General features: G+C 37.2%; 4 protein-coding genes across 4 annotated transcripts; 2 read left to right on the top strand and 2 right to left on the bottom strand.

Annotated features, from left to right (window-relative positions):
• Nucleotides 1–1,176: 1,176 nt before the first annotated feature.
• On the top strand, nt 1,177–4,318 carry LOC137732116 (dihydrolipoyllysine-residue acetyltransferase component 4 of pyruvate dehydrogenase complex, chloroplastic-like). The gene is made up of 6 exons (XM_068471411.1): nt 1,177–2,215; nt 2,331–2,522; nt 2,769–2,856; nt 2,947–3,017; nt 3,131–3,214; nt 3,754–4,318. The coding sequence occupies exons 1-6, from the start codon at nt 1,307–1,309 to the stop codon at nt 3,856–3,858; spliced, it is 1,449 nt and encodes a 482-aa protein (XP_068327512.1). The 5' UTR covers nt 1,177–1,306; the 3' UTR covers nt 3,859–4,318.
• Nucleotides 4,319–4,456: 138 nt separating this feature from the next.
• On the bottom strand, nt 4,457–5,788 carry LOC137732117 (ACD11 homolog protein-like). The gene is made up of 4 exons (XM_068471414.1): nt 5,408–5,788; nt 4,950–5,122; nt 4,690–4,835; nt 4,457–4,597 (listed from the first exon to the last, which is right to left on the bottom strand). Exons 1-4 carry the CDS (start codon nt 5,675–5,677, stop codon nt 4,491–4,493), a joined length of 696 nt encoding a protein of 231 aa, XP_068327515.1. The 5' UTR covers nt 5,678–5,788; the 3' UTR covers nt 4,457–4,490.
• Nucleotides 5,789–8,421: 2,633 nt separating this feature from the next.
• LOC137731281 (protein NRT1/ PTR FAMILY 3.1-like) lies at nt 8,422–12,357 on the bottom strand. The gene is made up of 4 exons (XM_068470380.1): nt 12,269–12,357; nt 11,821–12,038; nt 9,922–10,481; nt 8,422–9,331 (listed from the first exon to the last, which is right to left on the bottom strand). Exons 1-4 carry the CDS (start codon nt 12,336–12,338, stop codon nt 8,422–8,424), a joined length of 1,758 nt encoding a protein of 585 aa, XP_068326481.1. The 5' UTR covers nt 12,339–12,357.
• A 6,294-nt stretch (nt 12,358–18,651) lies between these two features.
• Nucleotides 18,652–22,734, top strand: LOC137731278 (uncharacterized). Its single transcript, XM_068470377.1, has 4 exons — nt 18,652–18,924; nt 19,190–19,402; nt 22,023–22,106; nt 22,630–22,734. The coding sequence occupies exons 1-4, from the start codon at nt 18,652–18,654 to the stop codon at nt 22,732–22,734; spliced, it is 675 nt and encodes a 224-aa protein (XP_068326478.1).
• The last annotated feature ends 206 nt before the right edge of the window (nt 22,735–22,940 follow it).

Raw genomic sequence — 22,940 nt, 5'->3', positions numbered from 1 at the left:
CCAAGTTTCCTGCAAAATCATCCCCAAAGCTACCTTCTCTCTCCCTCTATGTCTCTTAATCTCTCTTCGTCCCCAACTCTCTCCCCTTTTCTATCCGTTTATTTTCGGAATTTTATGGAGAAAAGGGAACCTTTATGGGAATTTTCAAAAATAAGGCAGAATTTTTCTATTGAGATTGTTTGCCTTTTATTTTTTATTTTTTATTTTTTTGGGGGATTTTGGTGGTTGGATTTTGAGATTTAGGTTGCGAATGGGTTTGGGTTTTAGATCAGGGCATGGGAGGGCAAATGGAGTTGCCCAGAAGCATGCTTGTAGACTTGTAGCTTTCATACAACATGCAGACAGTTTTGAAAATGGGACTAGCAATCCCATAGTTTTTTAGGGGTTTCGCTAAGACCAGCTAATCCCATGGTTAGTCAAGGCGAGTGAAGGTTAGTGCCATTAAAGTTAGTCCCAACGGGTACCAAACACGGGACTGGACTAACCTTTAGTCCAGTCCAATCAAGTGAGAGTTAGCGAGGGCAAAAAACGCCCCTAAGTGTGGAAATTGATTGAAATAATCATTTTACAAATACTAGTGGCATAGCAGCCGACTATCAATAACATATCGATCAAATGTTGATCGTATATATCTTATACATTATACTAATTATTGACAATGTGTTCATCAAACATAGAAAACATCAAATGTTGACTACATATCAATAAAAAAAACCGTAAAGATCAATCAATCATAGACAACATATAAATCAAATATTAACCAAATACCAACCAAATATCAAACAAACCCTAAAAATTTCAACAATTGAAATTTATAAATTGATATTTCAGCCATTTTCCAAACAGAAATGAATAAAGTAAAATCCTAAATAAGAAGAAATTTTTAGTTGTAACATGAACGTAAGTGGTAATAAGGGAGAAATTTTTAAATGTGACGGGAATACGAGTGGTATACCATGTGTTTTTATGTAAGTGGTGAAAAATTTTATTTTTTAAGTTATTAAATTTTTGACACACAAATCTTACAATCTGTATAATGACACATGATGTATTACTTCGTGTGCCGATAACATTGAAAAATGACTCGTAACAAGGAGGAGTGGGAGTGGCCAAGTGGCAGACGAATGGCGATGTAAACAATTTAAATCTCCCCAGTTTGATGCGGGTAGTTCAAAGCCTCCAGCCAACTCTCCCTCGTCTTCTCCGCCCCCCTCTGTTTCTATCAACTTTTTCATCTCTCCCCACTCCATTCCATTTCTCTCCCAATTCAACTCACTCTCTCTCGCCTTTCTCCCAGTCCATTCCAATGGCGTCGTCTCCTTTCCTCTCCAAGACCCCCATTTCCTTCTCCTCCTCCATCTCCACCTCCCTCCCATGGCGCCCCTCCCCCTTCTCCTCATCCTCCTCCACCGCATTTCGCTCTAATCCCCGCCGCCGCACCCTCACCGTCCAATCCAAGATCAGGGAGATCTTCATGCCCGCCCTCAGCTCCACCATGACCGAGGGCAAGATCGTCTCCTGGGTCAAATCCGAGGGCGACGTCCTCTCCAAAGGCGAGAGCGTCGTTGTCGTCGAGTCTGACAAAGCCGACATGGACGTCGAGACCTTCTACGACGGCATTCTCGCCGCAATCGTCGTTGGGGAAGGCGAGACCGCCCCCGTCGGCGCCGCCATCGGGCTTCTCGCTGAGACCGAAGAGGAAGTCGCCGAGGCCAGGGAAAAAGCCAAATCCTCCTCGTCTGCTTCCGCCGCTTCTTCCTCCCCAGCTGAAGCTGCTGTTACGCCCACTCCTCCTCCTGCTACTGCCACTCCCGCCCCTGCCATTGCCCAGCCTGCTCCATCTGCAACTGCTACTTACACTCCCAAAAAGGGCGTGGCCACTCCTTTCGCGAAAAAGCTAGCCAAGCAGCACAAGGTCGACATTGCCTCCGTGGTGGGCACCGGCCCATTTGGCCGAATTACCCCTGCTGACGTGGAGGCGGCTGCCGGAATTGTCATGCCCACGAAACCCGTCGCCGCCGAGCCCACTTCGGTGGCCGCTGCTCCACCCAAGCCTTCTGCTGCACCCCCGCCACTGCTTCCCGGGTCAACCGTGGTGCCATTTACCACGATGCAGGCCGCCGTCTCGAAGAACATGGTGGAAAGCCTCTCCGTGCCGACTTTCCGGGTCGGGTACCCGATTAACAGCGATGCCATCGACGCCCTCTATGAAAAGGTACATTGTGGATACTGCTTGATTAATTAAAATGTTCGTTCGGAATTTCAATTGGGTTTGATTGGTGTTTGCATTTCTGGGATTTTGATTTGAATTCATTGAAATTGTTTAACAGGTGAAACCAAAGGGTGTGACAATGACTGCATTGTTGGCCAAGGCTGTTGCTATGGCACTTGCTCAGCACCCAGTTGTGAATGCGAGCTGCAAAGACGGAAAGAGCTTTTTGTATAACAGCAGCATAAACATTGCTGTTGCTGTGGCAATCAATGGAGGACTCATGACCCCTGTTCTTCAGGATGCCGACAAGGTCTTACTTTCAAAGAATATGTAATTACTAAGTAATGCAGTGTTAGATTTCAGAAGCGGTCAGTGGACCATTACTAACCAACACCAATACTGTCCCCAACTAAACCACTTGTTTAGTTCGTGTGGGGTTTTATCGAAAGGCCTTGGTGCAATTAGCAGAGGAACCTTTATCTTCGACATTTAGTAATTCTGTTTTTAGTTGTTTGGGTTCTGATTAGTGATCGGTGATTTGTATTTGTTTGCACAGTTGGATTTGTATTTGCTGTCCCAGAAATGGAAGGAGTTAGTGGAGAAGGCCCGTTCCAAGCAACTTCAGCCCCATGAGTACAGTACAGGTCTTTGTTTACAAACTCTCTGTCAGTCCATGTTCTCTTATCTGCTTGCTTTCGGTTTATACTCATTAAGTTGTCTTGGACTCTGTGTAGGAACTTTCACCTTGTCCAATTTGGGCATGTTTGGAGTGGACAAGTTTGATGCTATTCTTCCACCAGGCCAGGTGAGTTTTAACCCTTAAAGACGAGAATTTTTCGCTTTCATGAATCAACAACAGGATTGTTCTGTTTTTTATGATTTTTTAGCTGCTTGCTGAAGTTTTGAATTGATAATCAGGGGGCTATCATGGCTGTTGGAGCTTCACAGCCAACTGTTGTGGCCGATGCAGATGGATTCTTCAGTGTAAAAAGTAAAATGCTCGTGAGTATCTTCGCGATTTCTCCATAATGTATACTAGTTTGTTAATGTCGTTGCTCGTATATGCTGGAAAACTTTACAAGGATATAAATTAAATTTCACACTTATACAATGAATGAATATGTTAAACAAACTTATACACAATGCAAAAGAGCATATGAAATGTTCCTTAAGGAACCTTTTTTAGTTTTTTTTTTTTTTACTTGTTATCAGTTCTTTATGCATGTCGATTCATATTGTCGGAGGAGGAAGGAAACAACTTTGTGTATCAGCCTCTGTGTGGAAGGAAAGAAACAACTTTACGTGTATCAACTTTCTGCAGTTGGTCTATTTCCAGAAACATCAATATGTTATATAATTGATTGGATTTAACATCTAGGTTCCACTGCAATGTGAATCTTTTTCTTTTTGTGCTTTTATCAATTTGTTACTGGAACACAATTGCAGCGTACCTGAAAATGGGGAAATTATAGCTCCTCTTGTGGCTAGAAACTTGTAGAAAAGGTAACTTAATTGTGTTGGAATGTGGCTGTTTTCTACAGGTGAACGTAACAGCTGATCACCGGATTGTTTATGGTGCTGATTTGGCTGCCTTCCTTAAGACATTTGCCAAGATTGTTGAGAACCCAGAGAGCCTCACATTGTAGTTGGTGTTTCAGGACTCCCAAGGATTGAATGTTTTTGACCAAAAGCCTCTATTTTTCGTCAGTGACAAAGCGCAGGTGTGTCTTTTGAACGGCGTGCCCAATTAAGGAACATGCTCTCGCATAATTTTAAGCATTTTCTGCATGTGTTGCACTTCATTTTGTTTTGAACTTTGAAGAAGGAAATTGTTATTAGCACTCCAAAAATCTCATTCTACACTCCAAAACTTTCTATAATAGGAAAGAAAAATACACTAGTGAGGAGTGTAGAATGGGATTTTTGGAGTGCCAATAACATTTCCCTTTAAGAATTTGCATTGCTTTGCCAATCACGGTTGAGAAAATTTTGAAACAGGGAAATAGTAGGGATTGCTTGGGTGGAAAGTAAAAACCCACGGCTGTGTTATTATATTCAACATCTCTAGCAGTAAATTGATGTAACTAATAAATTTCTGGTATTGCAGTCTAAATAATAGCCTCCTATAAACATAATTCTCTTGTAGCACGGTAAATAACGTTTATGTACAGACCGATTTTAGTGAAGAAGTAACCGTAACGAACTACCACTGCACAGGTCTTTCTGTAAGACCTTTGCTGTTAACGGAGACATCTACTGTGATAGATGAAGACTCAAGTCACCAGTCCAAGGAGATGTTCCTAGAAAGGTATAGCCTGTCGATGTACTCGATAACCGGACGTGAGGCTTGGATGTACCTTTTCATCTTCTTCTCTGCTGACTGATCTGTAATGAAATTGATTGCATTTTAGAAATAAATAGCATGCAAAACTGAAAGGGATCAGTGTTTCTGGACGGAGAAAAGCTTTTAGACTTACGGGTCTCTTCGAGATTCACCAGAAGTTGATCCCTTGACGGAAGAGCATACATTCCGGCGGCAACCGCTGTCCTGATTGTCCAACTGTGGTATGGCGCACAAACATTGGCATAAGCTGTGGAAGCTGCTTCCCTTAAAGAGTAATCACTGGAAGGCAAAAGGAAGAAGAAATGTCGAAAACGAGAACTAAAAATCTGTAGAATGATACATAGCTGCAGTTTGCAAACATATGAAATTAGACATAAAGGGGTTTGAACATACTCGGTAGACAAGAATTGTTCGAACAGAGCTCTGACGAGGTCGAGACCCTGCCGGACACGGCGCAGATTACGGGAATGGCTTCCCGGGGATTTTACCGTGTCATTAGCAACATCAAAATCCAGAAGACTTTCTAATGTGTCGTAAGTCTTTGACGCCTCCACAAGATCTTCAACCTGAATAGACGATGAACAACAAACAAAATAATACATTTCATAAAAATTAACAATCAAAATCCCAAAAAAAAAAAAAAAAAAAATCAAATAAATACAAGAAAAACTACAATGCATGGACACGGACCCGGGAACCAGGTACATCCAATTAACTAAAGAATTCTTGTATGACGGAGATAAGAAACAACATGGAGATATGTGAGATACCACCATGTCCTTGCATCGGAGAAGAAAAATAAAGAAAATGAGAATTAGGGTTTGAGTTTGGGGTGGGAAGGAAGAAAGAACCTTGGAGACGTACTCCATCTCGGCGAACTTGAAAGCGAGGCCAAGGCAGCTGAAGAGGATGGAGACGAGAGTGGAAGCCTGGCAGAAGGTATCCAAACGCAGCGTTTGCTGTTGTTTTTGTTGGGAGTTATGGGAATGGGATTGGAGGAACTTGCCCAACTCCTCAAACGCCTCAACGATTGCCGTCAGAGGAGGCATCGACGTCGACTCTGCCATTTCCATACCGTCCATGGCTCTTCTTCCGCCGCAGTGCTTTGCCGTCAAAATCATCCACAAACAAACACCCTCCTCCGATCCTCCGACTCTCCCGTCAAACTAAAATAATTAATTTCTTTTATTCTACGACAAACGAGATAAAACCTTGCTTTGTTAAACAATTGTTTCTTCGTAATTTTGTTTGCTTTTGTTGTTGGTTGTGTTATTTGTGTTTGAAAACGAACGTAAGGCTGTGGGGTTTGAAGCTTCGCTAGGGATGCGGCCTGCCCTACCTTAAGGTAGAAGCAACCACTTTTGTAAATAATAATAATTTGTTAAAAAAAAATCACTTTTGCATGTCAAAGGTCAAAGTCCAAATAGTGAAAAGTCGTCACGTAGTACTATATCATAGTAGTATTTTTCTCTATTTATAAAGTGAGATAGCTTAGCTCGATTCTCATTAAAATCAAATTTGAATTACATTATTGATAGTTTATTGTAAGACCAAGACCATTCTTTCTCTCCTTTACGTAGATACTATTGTTGGTCAAGAAAAAAGAAAGAAAAAAAGGTTAATCTCAATTTACTATTCTCAAATTTCGTGGTTTTCATCATTTAGTACATGAAGTTTTTTTCGTCCTAGAGTCATACTTGGGACAGTCTTATATATCTGTTAGTCTGACCGTTAACTGATGACATAACGCTCACGTGGACAATGATTGGGTGCCATGTGTCAATAAAGATCCCACGTGGATATTAAAAATAAAAAATAAATAAACATTAAACATTAACAAATTTAAAAAATTACAAAATTTCCAAAAAAAAGAAAAAAGTGTCTTCTTCCTCAACCCCCGACCCTCCCTCCTCGACCTCCACCTATATGTGCAAATCCAAAATGTCAGCGCCGCCCATTCAGTCTTCACCCCTCGCCGCACCCCACGCACCCAGCAATCCGCTCAATTCACCCACCCAACTTCCGCCGCCTCCTCCTCCTTCGAACAGCCTTCCACCTCCACCCCCTCCTGGCGCTGCAAACTCCGCGAAAAAGACGCCGTCATTTTCCAGCACAAGTTCCGCGTCAAGCTCTCCGCCGCCGAACTCAAAACCCGCCTCTCCACCCTCTGCCGCAGCCACCACACCTCCATCATCAAGCTCCTCGGCGCGTCCATCTCAACCGACCATACATTCCTCGTCTACGAATTCGTCCACAGCGCCAGCCTGCGGAACCCCAACAACCCGAATTTCACGGTCCTGTCCACGTGGACCTCCCTTTCCACTCCTACACCCGCAAAACCCAAATCAAAAGACGTCAACTTTGCAAGAAAATCAGCACCAAACAATAAACAGACTTACAACCAAACAATTTTACAATTGAAATCCACTTTAAATTCTAAGTTTTACATACAATTACAACAGCAAGAAGAACAAACCCAATTAAAATTTCAGTGTTAAATTTGAAAAATGGGTAGTGAACTTCTGGTTGCGATTAGCGAGAGGCTGAAGGGTCGAGGAAGCAGGGCGGGAGTGAAGGCCGCCGTGGGCAATTGGTGAATTGACGGTGAAGCCGCCTTCTACTCCTCTGTCGTCGTCCTTGGAGTCCAAAAAGTCCAACGCATCTCCGACATCGGAGTCCGACGTCCAAAGCTCCTCCTCCTCTTCGTCTGCTTCCACTTCCTCTTCTTCCACCTCTGCTTCTGGTTTTGCTTCGGGAGCTGCTCTCCCTCTCTGCGGGTTGCAGAGGGAAATTGAGGTGCAGATGGTTTTTTTTTTTTTCGTATTTTTTTTTAATATTGAATTGGGCCCATATTGATATGTAACACTCAGTTATTGTCCACGTAAGCACTACATCATCAATTAACAGAAAACTTAACGTAAAACTTAACGGATGTATAAAATTGTTCCAAACTTAAAATATGACTCTGAAATTAAAAAAACTTTATGTATTAAATATTAAAAATTACGAAACTTCAAAGTAGGAAGCTTAGATTAACCCCAAAAAAAAAAAAAAAAAAGAGAAAAGCCAATCTCTTCTTCCTATTGTTTATGCCTTCCAGACGGTGATTGCACTAGGGCCTTGATGGTTGCTTTAAATCTTCAAGCCAGGTCCAATTTTAAAACGGGCTTGGTTCAAGGCCCTTTTAAGATCAACCAAAATTGAATCCAGCCCATATGTTACTTCCCACGTTTTTAATTGTTGGTTAAACTAAATTGAAGATACATTGACCACAAAGAACTAAATGAAAATACAGTAAAATAATTTAATTCGAAAAAGTAAATCAGCAATGCAAAAGTAAATCAATTTGTTTATCAAATGATGTGTCAATGCTTTATTTGTTAATTAAAAAATAATGTTGTCTTAGTATTTGGTAAACAGGATTTAATATTTTTAATAGAACTGATAAATATATGTGATTTCACTTTCACCTATTTTATGATATATGGTGAAGATGGCAACAGGCTATAACATCCTCATTATAATGATTTTTTAAAGTTTTTGTGTTTTATATATATATATATATATATATATATATATTATATAGTTGATATTTTTTTATTAGAAAATTTTAGAGGTCTTGGTTGAGGTTTGACTGTATGTTTCCCTTGTTTGTATTTTTATTTTAATAAAATTAAGGGGTGATGGGTGAACATTTTCACCACATCTTTTGGGGAACAAAAAAGAACCAAAAAAAAAAAAAAAAAAAAAAAAGGGTAAGAAGCAAATTGGTCAAATTCATCTTCGTCCAAGATTTTTATGTAAAGATCATACAAACTGGATGTAATAAATATGACTCATGACTACCTGCCTCCGCACTAATTAATTAATTAACAGATGCTAATTGAGCCAATTGTGCCTTGGCAAGCTCCACTTCATTTTCTCCAGATTCAGCACCTTCTTTCTTTACGATCTGAATCGGCTTGAACGTATACATTTTTGCACAAAATATGTAGTAAATAAAATTAACAACTTGTAATGCCGTGATTAACCAATAGAAGTTCTCCAACTTCCCTTTGTTCAAATTATTATCCGGCAGCCAGTTCGATCCATTAGGGCCAGCACTAAATTTGTGCACCAGTGAAACCAAAATGGTGCTCACGTAGTTCCCGACAGAGATAGAGGTCGAAAACAGCGCAGCAGCGGTGCTTCTCATGCTCTCCGGCGACTGGTCATAGAAAAACTCGAGGTGCCCGATTGACATGAATGCTTCAGCTATCCCATGAAGGGCATACTGAGGAACTAACCAAAACACTGAAATGGGGATCATATCATTAGGATGATCGACCAACCCGTGTGCGAAAGCCGCCTCTTTTCGTTTTATTTCGACAAATCCGCCGACCAATGTGGCGAATATCGAAATGAAAAACCCTATTCCCATTCTCTGGAGGTATGTTATTCCCCGCTCCAGCCCGGTGAACTTTCTAGCCACCGGAATGAAGAGGCGGTCGTACAATGCGAGGGTGGAGAGCATGGTGACTATGTTAAAGACTGACATGGAGGCTGCAGGGATTTCAAAGGATTTTGTGAGGTGCCTGTCCATGGTTTTGGCTTGTTGGATTACGAATGTGCCTTGTTGGGCATAGGCTGTGGTGAGGAGTATTCCTGTTCCCCATATAGGTCCCATTCTGATCACGGATTTCAGTTCTTCGATGCGATGAACGGTGTTGATCCTCCATAAGTTTGGTGACTTGAGATTGTCCTTCTCCATCGCGATCGCTGCCTTGTCAAGAAATCTGCATTATTTGATCACCATACGTAAACAGTCTAGATATCAAGATAAGAAGCCTTATGATACAAATAATCAATTTAATTAACTGTTCCGATTCACAGTCTTATGCAATTATCGTAATATGAATTGTATTAATCTAAACTGTCTGTATCAGTTAACTAATGATTTAGATTCACACACATGTGAAGCTAAGTTGAGCCACGGTGTGGAAATTTCAAAGGTGACTTAGGAGGTGGGGATGAATCTGAGTCTCTGCTAATGGAGTAGAAGACGCGAGACTTCTGTTACGTAGCATAAGAACAGCAATGACAGAAACACAAGTATGCGGTGCTGCTGCTCAAGGAAGATCAAAGGATTGTGGTCCCTACATAGAAAACATATATGAATTATGCATGGTCAAAATGATCTAGTCCTTATCTGCAACATGATTCCACCTAATAACAACCATGATAATTTGGTGATGATGGTGGCAGTCCTATCATCCCTTCTCGGTAAAAGAAGGGGGACAAGCCAATTTCGCCAAGTAATTAAAAAAGCAGGTAAAAAGTACCACAACACTTTGAGAGAGAGAGAGAGAGAGAGAGAGAGAGTTACTTCAAATGCTTGGTGTGAAGAAGCTTTCCACCAATAGAAATAGGACCGTCAAGTTCATCGTTCTGATACAACATTCTAGGATCAGATACCATAGACAGCTTTCTCTTCTTGTAGGCAGCCACCGACACTTGTATCAACCGGGTGAACGGACTCCCGGCCGGATCCAATTTCCGGTAAAGCGGGTACCCGATCACAAACGCAATAACTGAGAGAAACATGACTATAGTTGTAATTCCAAGTCCCCAACCCCATCCAATGTTGTCTTGAACATACACAAGCACCGTGACAGCCACTAATGTTGATACACCCATCACAAAATAGTACCAGTTGAAGTAGTTCCAAGTCTTGGTGGTTTGTTTTTCGTCATTCTCGTCAAACTGATCCGCCCCGAATGCCACGACGCAGGGTCGGATTCCGCCCGACCCGAGTGCTCCTAGTAAGAGGGAGACATACAGAATTGCTAGCTGCCCTCCGTCGGCTTCTTCGCAAACTTGGTCGTGGGTGCATGGAGGAGGTCTCAGTTGTGGAAGTACTGCTGATACTGTTAAGCAAATCATTCCCTGGTTCATTGATTGCGACAATGAGTTAAAAAACGGAGAAATTAGATTCTCATCCTTTTTTTTTACTATTTCATTTATTAAAATCCTATTCTTTTTTAATTTTTGATCAAGGTTCTTGGCATTAATAGCATCATTAATTATTTCAATAATAAAATATTTTTTTATTTCTAAATATATTCATTAAAAATGTTACAATTAGTATATTTATATTTATGACTAAAATTTTTATCGTATATTTTTAGTTTTAGTTTGTACCCATTTTTAATTTGTAATTCTTTTTTAATTTGTACCAATTTTTTTTTCAGTTTTAATTTGTACCCATATAATAAATTCTTTTTGTGCCCATATTTTTTAAAGTTTATTTGTATTTGTACCCATATATATTTTTTATTTGTACTTTTTATTTTTGCTAAATGTACCCATGCTAATTATATGTACCTATTCATGTAAAACTTTTTATTTTGTTATATGTAGAATGTACGATTTTTTTTATATAAAATCTATTCAATTTTTTTTAATCCATTTTTAAACTTTTATGGGTACATTCTTTTTTCTTTGATTTTAAAATGTAACCATGTGAAGTTTAATCGAAGAAATTTACTAATGTTATTAAGCCTAATATCTTCTTCTTCTTTTTTTTTGGTGATTTTGAAGAATGTACCCATGCTTTGATACAATAATTTTTTTGGTTAATTTTGATGAATGTACCCATGTTTATATATATAAACACACACAATAGTATATTTATATTTTAATATTTTTAATCCCACAAATTATGGTTTTTTTTATTTAAAATATCATTTATATAAACAGCTAAATTTTCTAATTTTTAATTTAAAATATATAGTAACGTACATAGAAATAAATTATCACATTGATTTCAGAGGCCTCGATCAAAAATTAAAAACCAACAAGGTTTCAATCAAAGAATATTCATAGCTAATGACCTCATCCAAAGTCTCCCGTTAAAAAATTCAACTCAATCATATTGGATATACTTTTTAGTAATTTTAACTATTTAACTTTGTGACAAATTATAGATCTTTGTTCTTTTTTTTATACTTGAGTCACGAAAAAGACTCCATAGTGTTGATAAGAACTTTTGAGAAATTACTTCAAGCACATGCACGAGTAATCAATGAATTATAAGTCTTTATGGTGTTTGATAACTATGAAATAAAACTTAAATATTATCTTAACCAACTAAATTACATGAGTAAATACGATATTAATTAATCAACTGAGTTACTCGTAATGCATGATGTATAGCTATATATATATATATATATAGAGAGAGAGAGAGAGAGAGAGAGAGAGAGAGAGAGAGAGAGAGAATTACAATCTGGTATATAATGGAAGAAATAGTGATAGTCCAGAAGCGGCCAATGTAGGCATCAGAAATAAAGGCGCCAAACAAGGGGGTCAAGCTTGCAGTGCCAGCAATACTGGTAAGGGTGTTGGCTGCTTTTGTTAACGGCATATGAAGCTGCGTTGTCAAGTAGCTTATCATGTTTGCATGGAATCCCACCACAGCCAACTTCTCACAAACCTCATTAGCTACACACGCACAAATCCAACAATAACAATCCACTGATTAATAGCATAGTTAATTAAAATCGAAATAAATAAAGAGAGAGAGAATAAGAAGTTGACAACGGCAAGATAATTTACGCTAAATTCATCTAAATATAGAAAAATATTCAAACTACGGTGCAAAGAAAAGAGCACACTGCTGTAAACTAAACTCCAACGGAAATTTGAAAACAGTAAATATTATTAGCTCTTACCAAAGATGAAGGGCATTGTGACCAAGCCTCCCTTCTTCCTTGCAGCATGGCTGCTGCCTTGCTCCTCCATCTTCTAGTTTTGGTCTTTCTCCTATACTGCTTTAAAGTGACCAACGAAGCTCCATTATTTATAGGCAATGATATGAAGGAAAGGATAGAGTTAGCAATTAGCAGAGTAACTTGTCTGAGTTACGCTTACGCCTACTACTCTTTCATGTATACGTGGCCACAAATGTGTTCCATAATATTGATGGTATTATTTTAATTATTGTATATTTATTTTTCTTTCTTCGTTCTTTTTGTTTTGTTTTGCAAGTGTGGGTGGGGTAGGCAAATTGTGGCCTATAAAAAAAATGAGGAAAACTAATAAAAATGGTTTGAAAACTTTGAGTTTTAACGATAAAGACAAAATAAAGGGTAAAGTGAAAATTACCATGATTGACTTTTTAGTGTAAAAATATGGTTTTTCGTTAAAGTGAACAGTATCAGGAGATTTTCGTTAAAGTTCCCGGTCAAAAAAATATGGAGTGCAGCAGAGATTTTGATTTTTGACAACTTTTGAAACTAAGAGAAGAGAAGGTAGCATGTATATGGACAGACGAGTATTCCAATTTACAGTTTTCATAACTTGTCTCTTGTAATGCCGAGGGAATGGCGCACGGCTTTAATTTCCTCACGATTATTGGCAAGCTGAAAGGCTTGTACCAAAAAACTAAAACAATAGTCGACGATAGCTAGCCATACATGCATTTGAAAGCTTCACTTCTATATTTGTTTTTCTATTATTACAAGTTAGATTAGAGGGGTAGAAGAGATGAGTTTGAATCCGGCACACAAGGTTAAAAGATAAAAGTTATCAATCGAGTTAATCCACCACTTAAATGCCTTATTTCTTATTCTTTTACCCTATATCGACTGTTGACTGTTTTCAAAAGTAGGGATTCACATTCTGAGCTTTTTAAGGTTTTTTATATTTCTTCTTATGGTTTTCCCCAGTTATAGCTGCGCTTAAAGTACCTAAACCCTAATTGTGTCGATATATGTGCATGTGTCAATTCTTGGCTACTTCCCTAGTTAGGCGACTTCCCTAGTTAAGGTACCTGAAAATTCTTTTTTATCTCATCTTATTAGAATCCGGTTACTCGTCGGATTCTCTTTATGAGAATCGTAAGAATTTATAAATCGTGTTTATTCATTGTACATTGTAGGGTTATAAATTATTTTAAATATTTTTATTTAAAATTAAACACAAACAATACCTAACAAAAATTAATCGCACGATGCACAATGATCGAATCCTCAAAATCCTCACCAAAAAAATCCTAAAAGGATCTGCTGGATCTGATTAAGTGTGTTATATATTATTGCAGGTCCTGGCGGCGTTCACTGTTTATAAATATATAGAATGATTTGTTGCATTATTTCTTTTGTTCGGTTACCTTCCCTCTCTTCCTCCACTTAAAGAATTTTGTGCTATAGTCTAAAGTTATTTTAGACGAGACACTTAATGTAATAGTCTAGTAGTATTTTTATTCTCTTGTAAGTGAGAGATCTTAAGTGTAAATCTTGTTGACGATGATTAATTAATAATCAATTTCAACTCTTAGTGTAAATATATTGTTGTATAAGAAAGTTATTCTCGACAAAACATGTATAGGGTAACGCTATATTAGTATATATGAATATATGATGTAATTAATATAAATATGCATTTTTGGTGTTATATAATCAAGAACAATGCTTGGCTATTCAAAGATGAGTAGGAACTCCTACTTAAAACTCTTCGTGTTCGAATCACAGAGCTTTGTAGTTATGATCAGAACCGTTCATATTGTAAATCACACTGTAAAGATCATTTATGTAAAAAATGAATTAAAATAAATTCATTTTGTTAATCTATTTTAGTGAATACGTAGACTGTTCGTGATGCTTTTATCAATTTCGTTAATTTGTTTTTATATAGTTCGATGACTAAACAATCTTAGTTTTAATTGATTTTTTACATAGGGGATCTTTATAGAATGATTTATAATATGAACAGTTTTGATTATAAAAATGGAGTTCTATAAATCGATAATGAATAATTTTAAGTAGGAACTCCTACAGACAAGTATTGTTCTATGATCAATTTGTTTACTATGCACTTAAATATCAATCAAGCATTCCTTTCGCTTTTCGGCCAATTTGGGAACTGACATTAATTTTTAGAATTTAGATATCTTGGCCATGGTGCAAATCAAAATGGTCATGAATCATGATCTTTTGTAAAACAAATTAAGTGAAAAATGCTTTAGGTTAACCAATGAAATCATTTTTGTAACTAAATATGCCTGCAATATATAACATGAAGTTATGAACACAGGTCTACAAATAAAGATAAAAGTATATATAACTAAAATTTCTGCACTCGTTTTTTGGGAGCAAGAAGCTTTTTCTAAGCAAAGATGAGTTCAAAATATATGACCATTTGTCAAGCAATTATTGAACAACTTCAACTTCAATCGCATCATGATTCACATGGATCGCTTAATAATCATCCAAATTAGGCTTCTACGTTGCAGATTCTTGCCATCCTCATCAATATCTTGAACATCATTATTAACTAACTATTGATGTTCATTTTATATAATATTAGTTCACGGGGGACCTGCACGCATTTTAATTTCCATATATAGATCAAATAAGTTAAGTCAATAAGTCAATTGTTCACACTGTGACACTGGGTGATTCGATTTACCAAATGCAGCCAAGCGTTCCACGATGGGGCAGGAGAGGAACAAACAAATATTGAAACAGAAAACTATAAAGAAAACCGTAGCTAAATGATAGAGGGCGTGCAATGCATAGTGCGCTTGACGTGAGCCATGACGCTAGCAAGAGATGGTGAACTGGTGAAAACTGATAAAGTCACCAAAACCAATCATTTATAACAAATAGAATGCTTTTTATTTAGGTAGGGTGTGTTAACTCAGTCGTTTATACCTGTATGAGTAATTTTTTTTACAGTTAATCTAAACATAACTACATTCAATCAATGGTCGAAAATATCGCTAGCGTGAAATACATAACATGGAGACGGTAATCACTAATCAGTAGAAATAATTAATCTTAAGATAAATCATATGTAGATGAACTTGTTCATCTACATATGCATGGGTAGCATTGTAAGTAACAAAGAGGGTGGTCGATCACCCATTACCCAACCACGTGTCCTACTATACCTTTCCAAGTGTAATTCCATGAAATGACTCAGATCAACGTGACCGTACGCGACTCTTTCTAAATCACTCGGATTTTGATTGTGATTCAAAGAGACCAGTGGGGTGGGCTAGAAGGGGTCCTGGAAACCAGTGTGGCCCTTGCTCTGATAAAACTCTGTGGCTCAGCGGTTTTGCTTTGTTGGATTCATGAGGTTTTGGGTTGGGATGATTTTTGTTCTTAGGGTTAGGATGATTTCGATGTTTTTCTTTTCTTTAATACGAAGTTAAGTAACATTATCAGTCTGTCATAATAATTTCTTATATCGAATTTTCATTCACAAGAGTGAAAATTAATATTTGTCACCTATAAGGAAAAAGACATTTTGCATTGTAGTTAATGTGATTGTTTAGTCTACAACAATTTTCTCTAGGTCCTCAATTCCACCGATGTGAATAGCGAGTTGTGTTATAGTCTATAAGAATAAGACATTTTGCATTGTAGTTAATGTGATTGTTATGTGATGAATATATATATATTCAGTGCATCACCTAACAAAACATGATTGCCTAAAGAGGGTTAAGAAAGGGGTGTGATATCCACATACCATATTTTACTTCTCACATACCTTTTTAATTTTCGGCCGTCGGATGAGATGAATTGAAGAAGATCAACGTACAGAAACTATCAAGAGGTGTGTGAGAAGTAAAATGGGGTGTGTGGATAGCACACCCCGTTAAGAAAAGGTGATATAGGGTTAGTTTGAAAAGTGTTTTTAAATGATTGAAAGTACTTTTAGAGAATATGATCAGTAAAAATGCAAGAGCTTGTTCGGAAGTGTTTTTAAAATGACTCAAAATGCTTTTGGGTTGCAAAAGCACTTTAAGTGTTTTTTTTTTTGGAAGAAGCACCAAATATGTGCTTCTTACTTTAAGTTCTTTTTTTTTTTTTTTTAAATTTTTTTTATTAAAGGATCCACTTGTATTTTTACTAATTATTGGTTTCAAAAACATTTTAACCAAAAACTTTTTCGGTCATTTTAAATGCACTTCTGAACCAACCCTAAGTTAATTCTGGAAAAATATTTCAAGTGCTTTCGATCATTTTAAAAGCACTTCTTAAAGAATCCTAAGTTAATTATGGAAAAGCATGTCAAGTGCTTTTAAACCCTAAAAATATTTTTTCTACAAGCATATTCAGTCATTTATAAATATTTTTCAAACGAGTTCATAGTCAAAGATGTGAAAGTATAATTATTGCAACTTGCAAGGGTGGTGGATGCATATGATGTTGACGGCTAAGGAGCTTTCAATCTTTTAATACTAGTATATGGGCACACACAAAATGTGTAAGAAAATGTTTTATTTTTGTTTTTGAAATAGAAGGAGAGAGGAAGAAAGTGATAGAGAATGTGGGAGTGAGAAGTTTTTTTTGTTTTCGAGATAATGTTAGGATTACATGTAGGTGAGATTTTGAAAAAAAAACAAAAAACAAAATTTGGTTATGTGAAATTACATTTCTGCCCCATATTTTTTATTCATGTTCTGTTTTAATTAGAGGATTAAATTGGTAACTTAGAATTTTGGTTGACAATGAGTGTTTTATTAATTAGTAGAAATAGTATTGCAATCATACACATGGATAGGTGGTATGATTTTCACCCGAAAAGAATTTGGGAAAAAGTAAAAAGATAACCACACTAAAGTTTAATTGTTTCCTATCTTCAAAAACCTGATGAAGTTTGTTATCTGTAAACCCTTGTGATGCAAAAGTGTGAATGTTACGGATGTAGATTACATCGTTTGGTTATAACAATGTGTTAGTCTATTTACATTCAAATATAAACTTTACCAAAATAAAATAAAAAAAGAGAAGAAAACTGAGCAAAAAGAGGTAGGTTTGTTATGGACGGTATATGTTGTTGAACTCTCATCACCAATCCACCTAAAGATAGAGATACGTACGATGATCCGAATTTAGAAGTGCTCGAGTGAATCAGGTCCCCCAATGTCTGTCTGTAGACTCCAAAGCCAAAACTGTAAAACCTATACCTATCCACTCTCTTATTTTCCATTGACGACGCTGCTCTAGGAGAAGGCTAAAACACCACAACTCCATCGAGAGAGGAATTTTTTTGGCTCTGGACTATTTCTTTCTATACACCAATCAAGAAAAAGAGTCAATGAGTCAAAGAAACACATGGTATGTTCACTTCTCATGTTGCGGGAGAGGACGTGAGAAAGGATAATGTAGGGTGTTGTTATTTACAAACTTATCTTTATCTTTAACATAACCTGTTAATTTCTGTTCTTTAATTATCTTCAATTTATTCAATCCAATGGTTAAAAAAAAGTGTGTGGAAGATAAAAGAGAGTGCATGGATAGCATCATCCTAATTTATTTATATTACGTATAAAGGATATAATCTCTCTCTTTTTTTTTAGTTTTTATTTTTTATTTTTATTTTTTTTGTCAAGTATAGAGGACAGACTCAAGCAATATTTAAAACTATTTATAGTATACTAAATGTTGGACTAACTTTGATCAGGCAGTAAATTATTTATAGAATCAAGCAATATTTTCTAGTTTCTTTCATTTCAGTTTCAGGCACTTGCCGGTTGCTATATTTAAAACTATTTATAGTATACTAAGATCATCTCCAACCCTTGGGTTAAAAGTCAAATTTTTTAGCTCAGAAACAGTTTTTTCTGCTCCAACCCTTCTTGCCTAAAAATTTAGCCTGAGATTATTAAAGAATGAATTTAGGCTAATTTTTTCCTTAAATTAGCTTTAAAAAAAATTATAGATATATATATATATATATATATATATGTATATGTAGACTATCGTAAATTAATTTTATTAACATTTTAATTTAAAAATATTTAATTTCAAAAATATTGAAAAATCACTAAATTTTCCACAACCTTTCAACCAAACTTTCAAGTTTCACCAACCGTTCGACTTTGATCAATCATCCTCTATATAAACACAGGTCCAATATCAGTTGATCACACAATCTTTCAACCTCCAATCATCCTCTATATTCACCAATCTTTCAACTTTCAAAGTGTTTTTGTTTCCTAAAAATCCTCAATATCTCATCAATGGGTGATAGAATAAGGCATAACAGGGCAATGTAGATGACACAATATCAAGCAAGGCTTGACATTGGGGATGCATAAATGATCAACGCCGAAGCTGAAATTGCAAACTCGCTTATGCAATATGAGCACCATGCTGAATCTAGCCATCGTGGTTCTGTCACAGGGCGTTCATTTGTGCAGCGTGATAGAGAAAAGTGTCATGACCGAATGATGAAAGATTATTTCATCGAGCGTCCGAGATTTCTTGCTCTTGATTTCCGGAGGCGGTTTCGGATGAGGAGAGAGCTTTTTGAAAACATCTTGAACGCATTTGTCAATCATGACCACTACTTTGCAAGGAAGATAGATCATGTAAGCTGACAAAGTCTATCACCTCATCAGAAGCTCACATCTGCATTTCGGTAATGGGTGCTCTGCAGACTCAACTGACGAGTATTGTCGAATTGCGGAAAGTACTGTTATTGAGAACCTAAAGCGCTTTTGTCAGACAATTCAAGCCATATATGGAGCCACATACCTCTGCAAGCCAAAATGTGAAGACTTGAAGAGGCTATTACGTGAGGCAGACAAAATAGGCTTCCATGGCATGATAAGAAGTCTCGATTGTATGCATTAGGAGTGGAAGAATTGTCCTACTGGTTGGGCTGGTCGATTCAAGAGCCATCATAACAAGCCAACCATCGTGCTCAAGGTTGTGGCATCTTACGACACATGTATTTGGCATGCATTCTTCGGCGCTCCTAGATCAAACAACGATATCAACGTTCTTTGGTCTTCTCATCTATTCGAAAATATTGTCAATGGATGGGCATCAGAATTTCGGTACAAGGTAAATGGTAATAAGTATGAGCTAGGTTACTACCTAACTGATGGTGTTAGATCTTTTTTTTTTTTTTTACCATTAGATTTGATTATATTCGATCTCAGCCGTTAGATTCAATAATATGTAAATATAAAAACAAAAAATAAATTAATTTGAATCTAGGTAATCCAACGGCCTGTGATCGCGACCGTTAGATGGAAGTAGCCGTTGAGGCGTTTGGGGAACGTGGCCGACAAGCCCACGTGGGCGGGACCCTCACTATCTGAGACATTGCGCATCTCGCGCGTTGGGCACTTGGGTGGGCAGTGTTTGGCGCACAAACGCCACTTTTCACTAGGTTCGGTGGGGCCTACGCTGAATTCTAGGCTAAATTTTGGGTGGAATCTGGCCTGGGTTTAACATTTAGCCCAAATATTTCCCTTGGATTGGGTTAGGTTTAGGGGGAAATTTGGCAAATAGCTCAGGGTTGGAGGAAGCCTAAATGTTGGACTAACTTCGATCAGGCAGTAAATTTTTTAATGTTGTGGAGAGTATTCATCATGCATCGAAAGAAAAAAAAAAGGATTCTCTATGTGCTTATAAGTAATCGAGTTACTCTTTATATTACTAATATATTGCTAATTAATTTTGTGGTGGAAGACTTTTTTCGAATGCACAAAAACACAATGATGTATATTGTGCTTCATTCGAAGTTGAGTTACGTCCAAATAAATTATCTTTTCCACATGCAACGATAATGCGAGTTATGTTGAGAAGGAATCTCACATTAATAGAAGAAGGGACCTTAGGCCATCTTCAGCCGACCTGGCCAAATGATCATAGGGCTAAAAATAGCTAAGAATGACACGAAAACTGTCTCAAACCGAGGGTTAAGCCAAAAGGCTTGTGGGCCTTATCGGGTCCAAACCTCCAAATCAGGCCAGCGAGCTGGCCACTTCTAGCTAGACCTCCAATGCCAGAATGTCAAGCTTGACATTTTGCCAGCCCTCCACCTTAGCCTATTTGAATGCCAACGATGCTAACGCCAGCTAGTAACGGCTAGCTAATGTCATGTTGTCATCAGGTTATCGTTGGTATTTGGGTTTTTTTTATTGGGACGAATTTAAAAAAAAATTCTAATTTTTTCCCCTATAAATACCTACACCATTCCTACAACATTGAAAGCTGAAGAAGATAAGAAATGTCACGTAGATAAAAATCTTATCTAAAATTTGCACAACCAATTACATCTCGACACGTGGCACTCGAAATCTTATCCGAAAAATTATTAAGATTACATAAAGATAAGAAATCTGGAGATGTACTTACTTTAGCGACACGTGTTACTCGAAATCCTATTCGAAAAATTATTAAGATTACATAAAGATAAAAAATTTGGAGTTACTTACGTTAGCAACACGTGTCACTCGAAATCCTATTCAAAAAATGATTGAAGCTCAAAATATGTCCGAAAACCTTATTTTAATATAGTAGTTTAATTTAATTAAAATAATAAATTATGTTTGGCTTATGGCCCCCTCGGTTGGAGATGATTTTTTGTCAAAGGGCTATGTTTGGTCTATGGCCCTTTGGCCCCCTCGGTTGGAAATGGTATAAAAAATGACCTAGCACAATTCATTAAAATATAATTTATTGCAGGGCTAAAGGGAGCCCTTTGGCCCTCGTTCGGTTGGAGATGGCCTTACAAAACCTTTTAAGTAGTTGGGCTACTTCCTATATTGCCAAATAGTATTATACTGTAACCTTAACTTTTCCAATGGTATTAGAGCATTGCCCCAATGTGAAGCCAAACGGGCACACTTGCTTCATGCCATTCCTTGCAAGGCTTATAAGTAGTTAAACTACTTTTCATATTGACAATTAGTTTTACGATGAATTTTTAATTTTCTCTCAGTTACATGATTAAGTTGCCATCGTTCATGATAATTCAAACCCAATATTTAAGTCATGCCCTTCCTTTGCGATTTACGGTGGGATGCATTTATTATTATTATACAATACAGTGAGTCATCGTTGAATATTCAGCACCTTGATATCGACTTCGAATATGCAAGATTGGATTTGATTCCAGACACGTATACCAAAATACAAAAAGAGCACTCCACCTCTTTCTATTATTTGCTGTACAGCTGCTACTTAAACGACGAACCAAACATAAAAAAATGGAAGAACAAACGACATACCACCTCCCCCCGCGCGTTTTCTGTGTTTGCTTAATTGACAGATCGAAGAACGAAAAGAAGTAGGTCAACTATCTTTTTAGGGAGAAAGTAGCCCAAGTAGGCAACTCCTAGTCTTAGAAAGATTATATATAATGTGTATATAATTAACTCGCATGCTAATCAGGATTGACTGGGAGTGCGCCTGAAAAATCTTATATACCGACAAGTAGCAAAATTTGAAAAGGATGTTCATCTGTGAAGCGCTTATACAAAAGCACGAGATTTTTAATTTTGATCTAACTAGTTGATTTCACGATTAGTTCAAACTCCTACCAAAGTTTATCTCCTTCGCAAGAGGAGTAAAACCTACCGACTTTTTTACATTGAGAAGGAGCAGAACTTGAGTGACGGTCCTCGCACGAGATTTTTTTAGCTGCTTGCTGAAGTTTTGAATTGATAATCAGGGGGCTATCATGGCTGTTGGAGCTTCTAAGCCAACTGTTGTGGCCGACGCAGATGGATTCTTCAGTGTAAAAAGTAAAATGCTGGTGAGTATCTTCGTGTTTTCTCCATAATGTATACTAGTTTGTTAATGTCGTTTCTCGTATATGCTGGAAAACTTTACAAGGATATAAATTAAAGTTCACACTTATACAAGGAATGAATATGTTAAACGAACTTATACACAATGCAAAAGACTATACGGAATTTTCCTCAAGGAACCTTTTTCTTAGTACTTGTTATCAGTTCTTTATGCATGTCAATTCATCTTGTCGGAGGAGGAAGGAAACAAATTTATGTGTATGAACCTCTGTGTGAAAGGAAAGAAACAACTTTATGTGTGTCAACTCTCCGCAGTTGATCTATTTCCAAAAACATCAATATGGTACATTATTGATTGGATTTAACGTCTATGTTTCTCTGCAATGTGAATATTTTTGTGCTTTATCAATTTGTTACTGGAACACAATTGCAGCGTACCTGAATATGTGGAAATTATAGCTCCTCTTCTAGCTAGAAACTTGTAGAAAAGTTAACTTAATTGTGTTGGAATGTGGCTGTTTTCTACAGGTGAACGTAACAGCTGATCACCGGATTGTTTATGGTGCTGATTTGGCTGCCTTTCCCGAGACATTTGCCAAGATTGTTGAGAACCCAGAGAGCCTCACATTGTAGTCGGTGTTTCAGGACTCCCAAGGATTGAATGTTTTTGACCCAAAGCCTCTATTTTTCGTCAGTGACAAAGCACAGGTGTGTCTTTCGAAGGGGTTCCCAATTAAGGAACACGCTCTCGCATAATTTTTAGCATTTTCTGCTTGTGTTGTACTTCATTTTGTTTTGAACTTTTAAGTATTCGCATTTCTTTGTCAATCACTGTTGAG

Source organism: Pyrus communis, chromosome 4 (assembly GCF_963583255.1).
Source record: "Pyrus communis chromosome 4, drPyrComm1.1, whole genome shotgun sequence".
NCBI lineage: Eukaryota > Viridiplantae > Streptophyta > Magnoliopsida > Rosales > Rosaceae > Pyrus > Pyrus communis.
This window is presented reverse-complemented; position numbering and strand designations above follow the sequence as displayed.

Coding starts and splice junctions, on each gene's coding strand:
- LOC137732117 (XM_068471414.1), bottom strand. CDS start 5,677: ATGATTTTGACGGCAAAGCACTGCGGCGGAAGAAGAGCCATGGACGGT. Junction 5,123..5,407: donor AGATGGAGTACGTCTCCAAG/GTTCTTTCTTCC, acceptor TCGTCTATTCAG/GTTGAAGATCTTGTGGAGGC. Junction 4,598..4,689: donor GGTGAATCTCGAAGAGACCC/GTAAGTCTAAAA, acceptor ATTTCATTACAG/ATCAGTCAGCAGAGAAGAAG.
- LOC137731281 (XM_068470380.1), bottom strand. CDS start 12,338: ATGGAGGAGCAAGGCAGCAGCCATGCTGCAAGGAAGAAGGGAGGCTTG. Junction 12,039..12,268: donor CACAATGCCCTTCATCTTTG/GTAAGAGCTAAT, acceptor GTGCGTGTGTAG/CTAATGAGGTTTGTGAGAAG. Junction 9,332..9,921: donor CTTCACACCAAGCATTTGAA/GTAACTCTCTCT, acceptor CAAATAATGCAG/ATTTCTTGACAAGGCAGCGA.
- LOC137732116 (XM_068471411.1), top strand. CDS start 1,307: ATGGCGTCGTCTCCTTTCCTCTCCAAGACCCCCATTTCCTTCTCCTCC. Junction 2,216..2,330: donor TCGACGCCCTCTATGAAAAG/GTACATTGTGGA, acceptor ATTGTTTAACAG/GTGAAACCAAAGGGTGTGAC. Junction 3,215..3,753: donor GTGTAAAAAGTAAAATGCTC/GTGAGTATCTTC, acceptor TGTTTTCTACAG/GTGAACGTAACAGCTGATCA.
- LOC137731278 (XM_068470377.1), top strand. CDS start 18,652: ATGATCAACGCCGAAGCTGAAATTGCAAACTCGCTTATGCAATATGAG. Junction 19,403..22,022: donor CATCAGAATTTCGGTACAAG/GTAAATGGTAAT, acceptor ATTGATAATCAG/GGGGCTATCATGGCTGTTGG. Junction 22,107..22,629: donor GTGTAAAAAGTAAAATGCTG/GTGAGTATCTTC, acceptor TGTTTTCTACAG/GTGAACGTAACAGCTGATCA.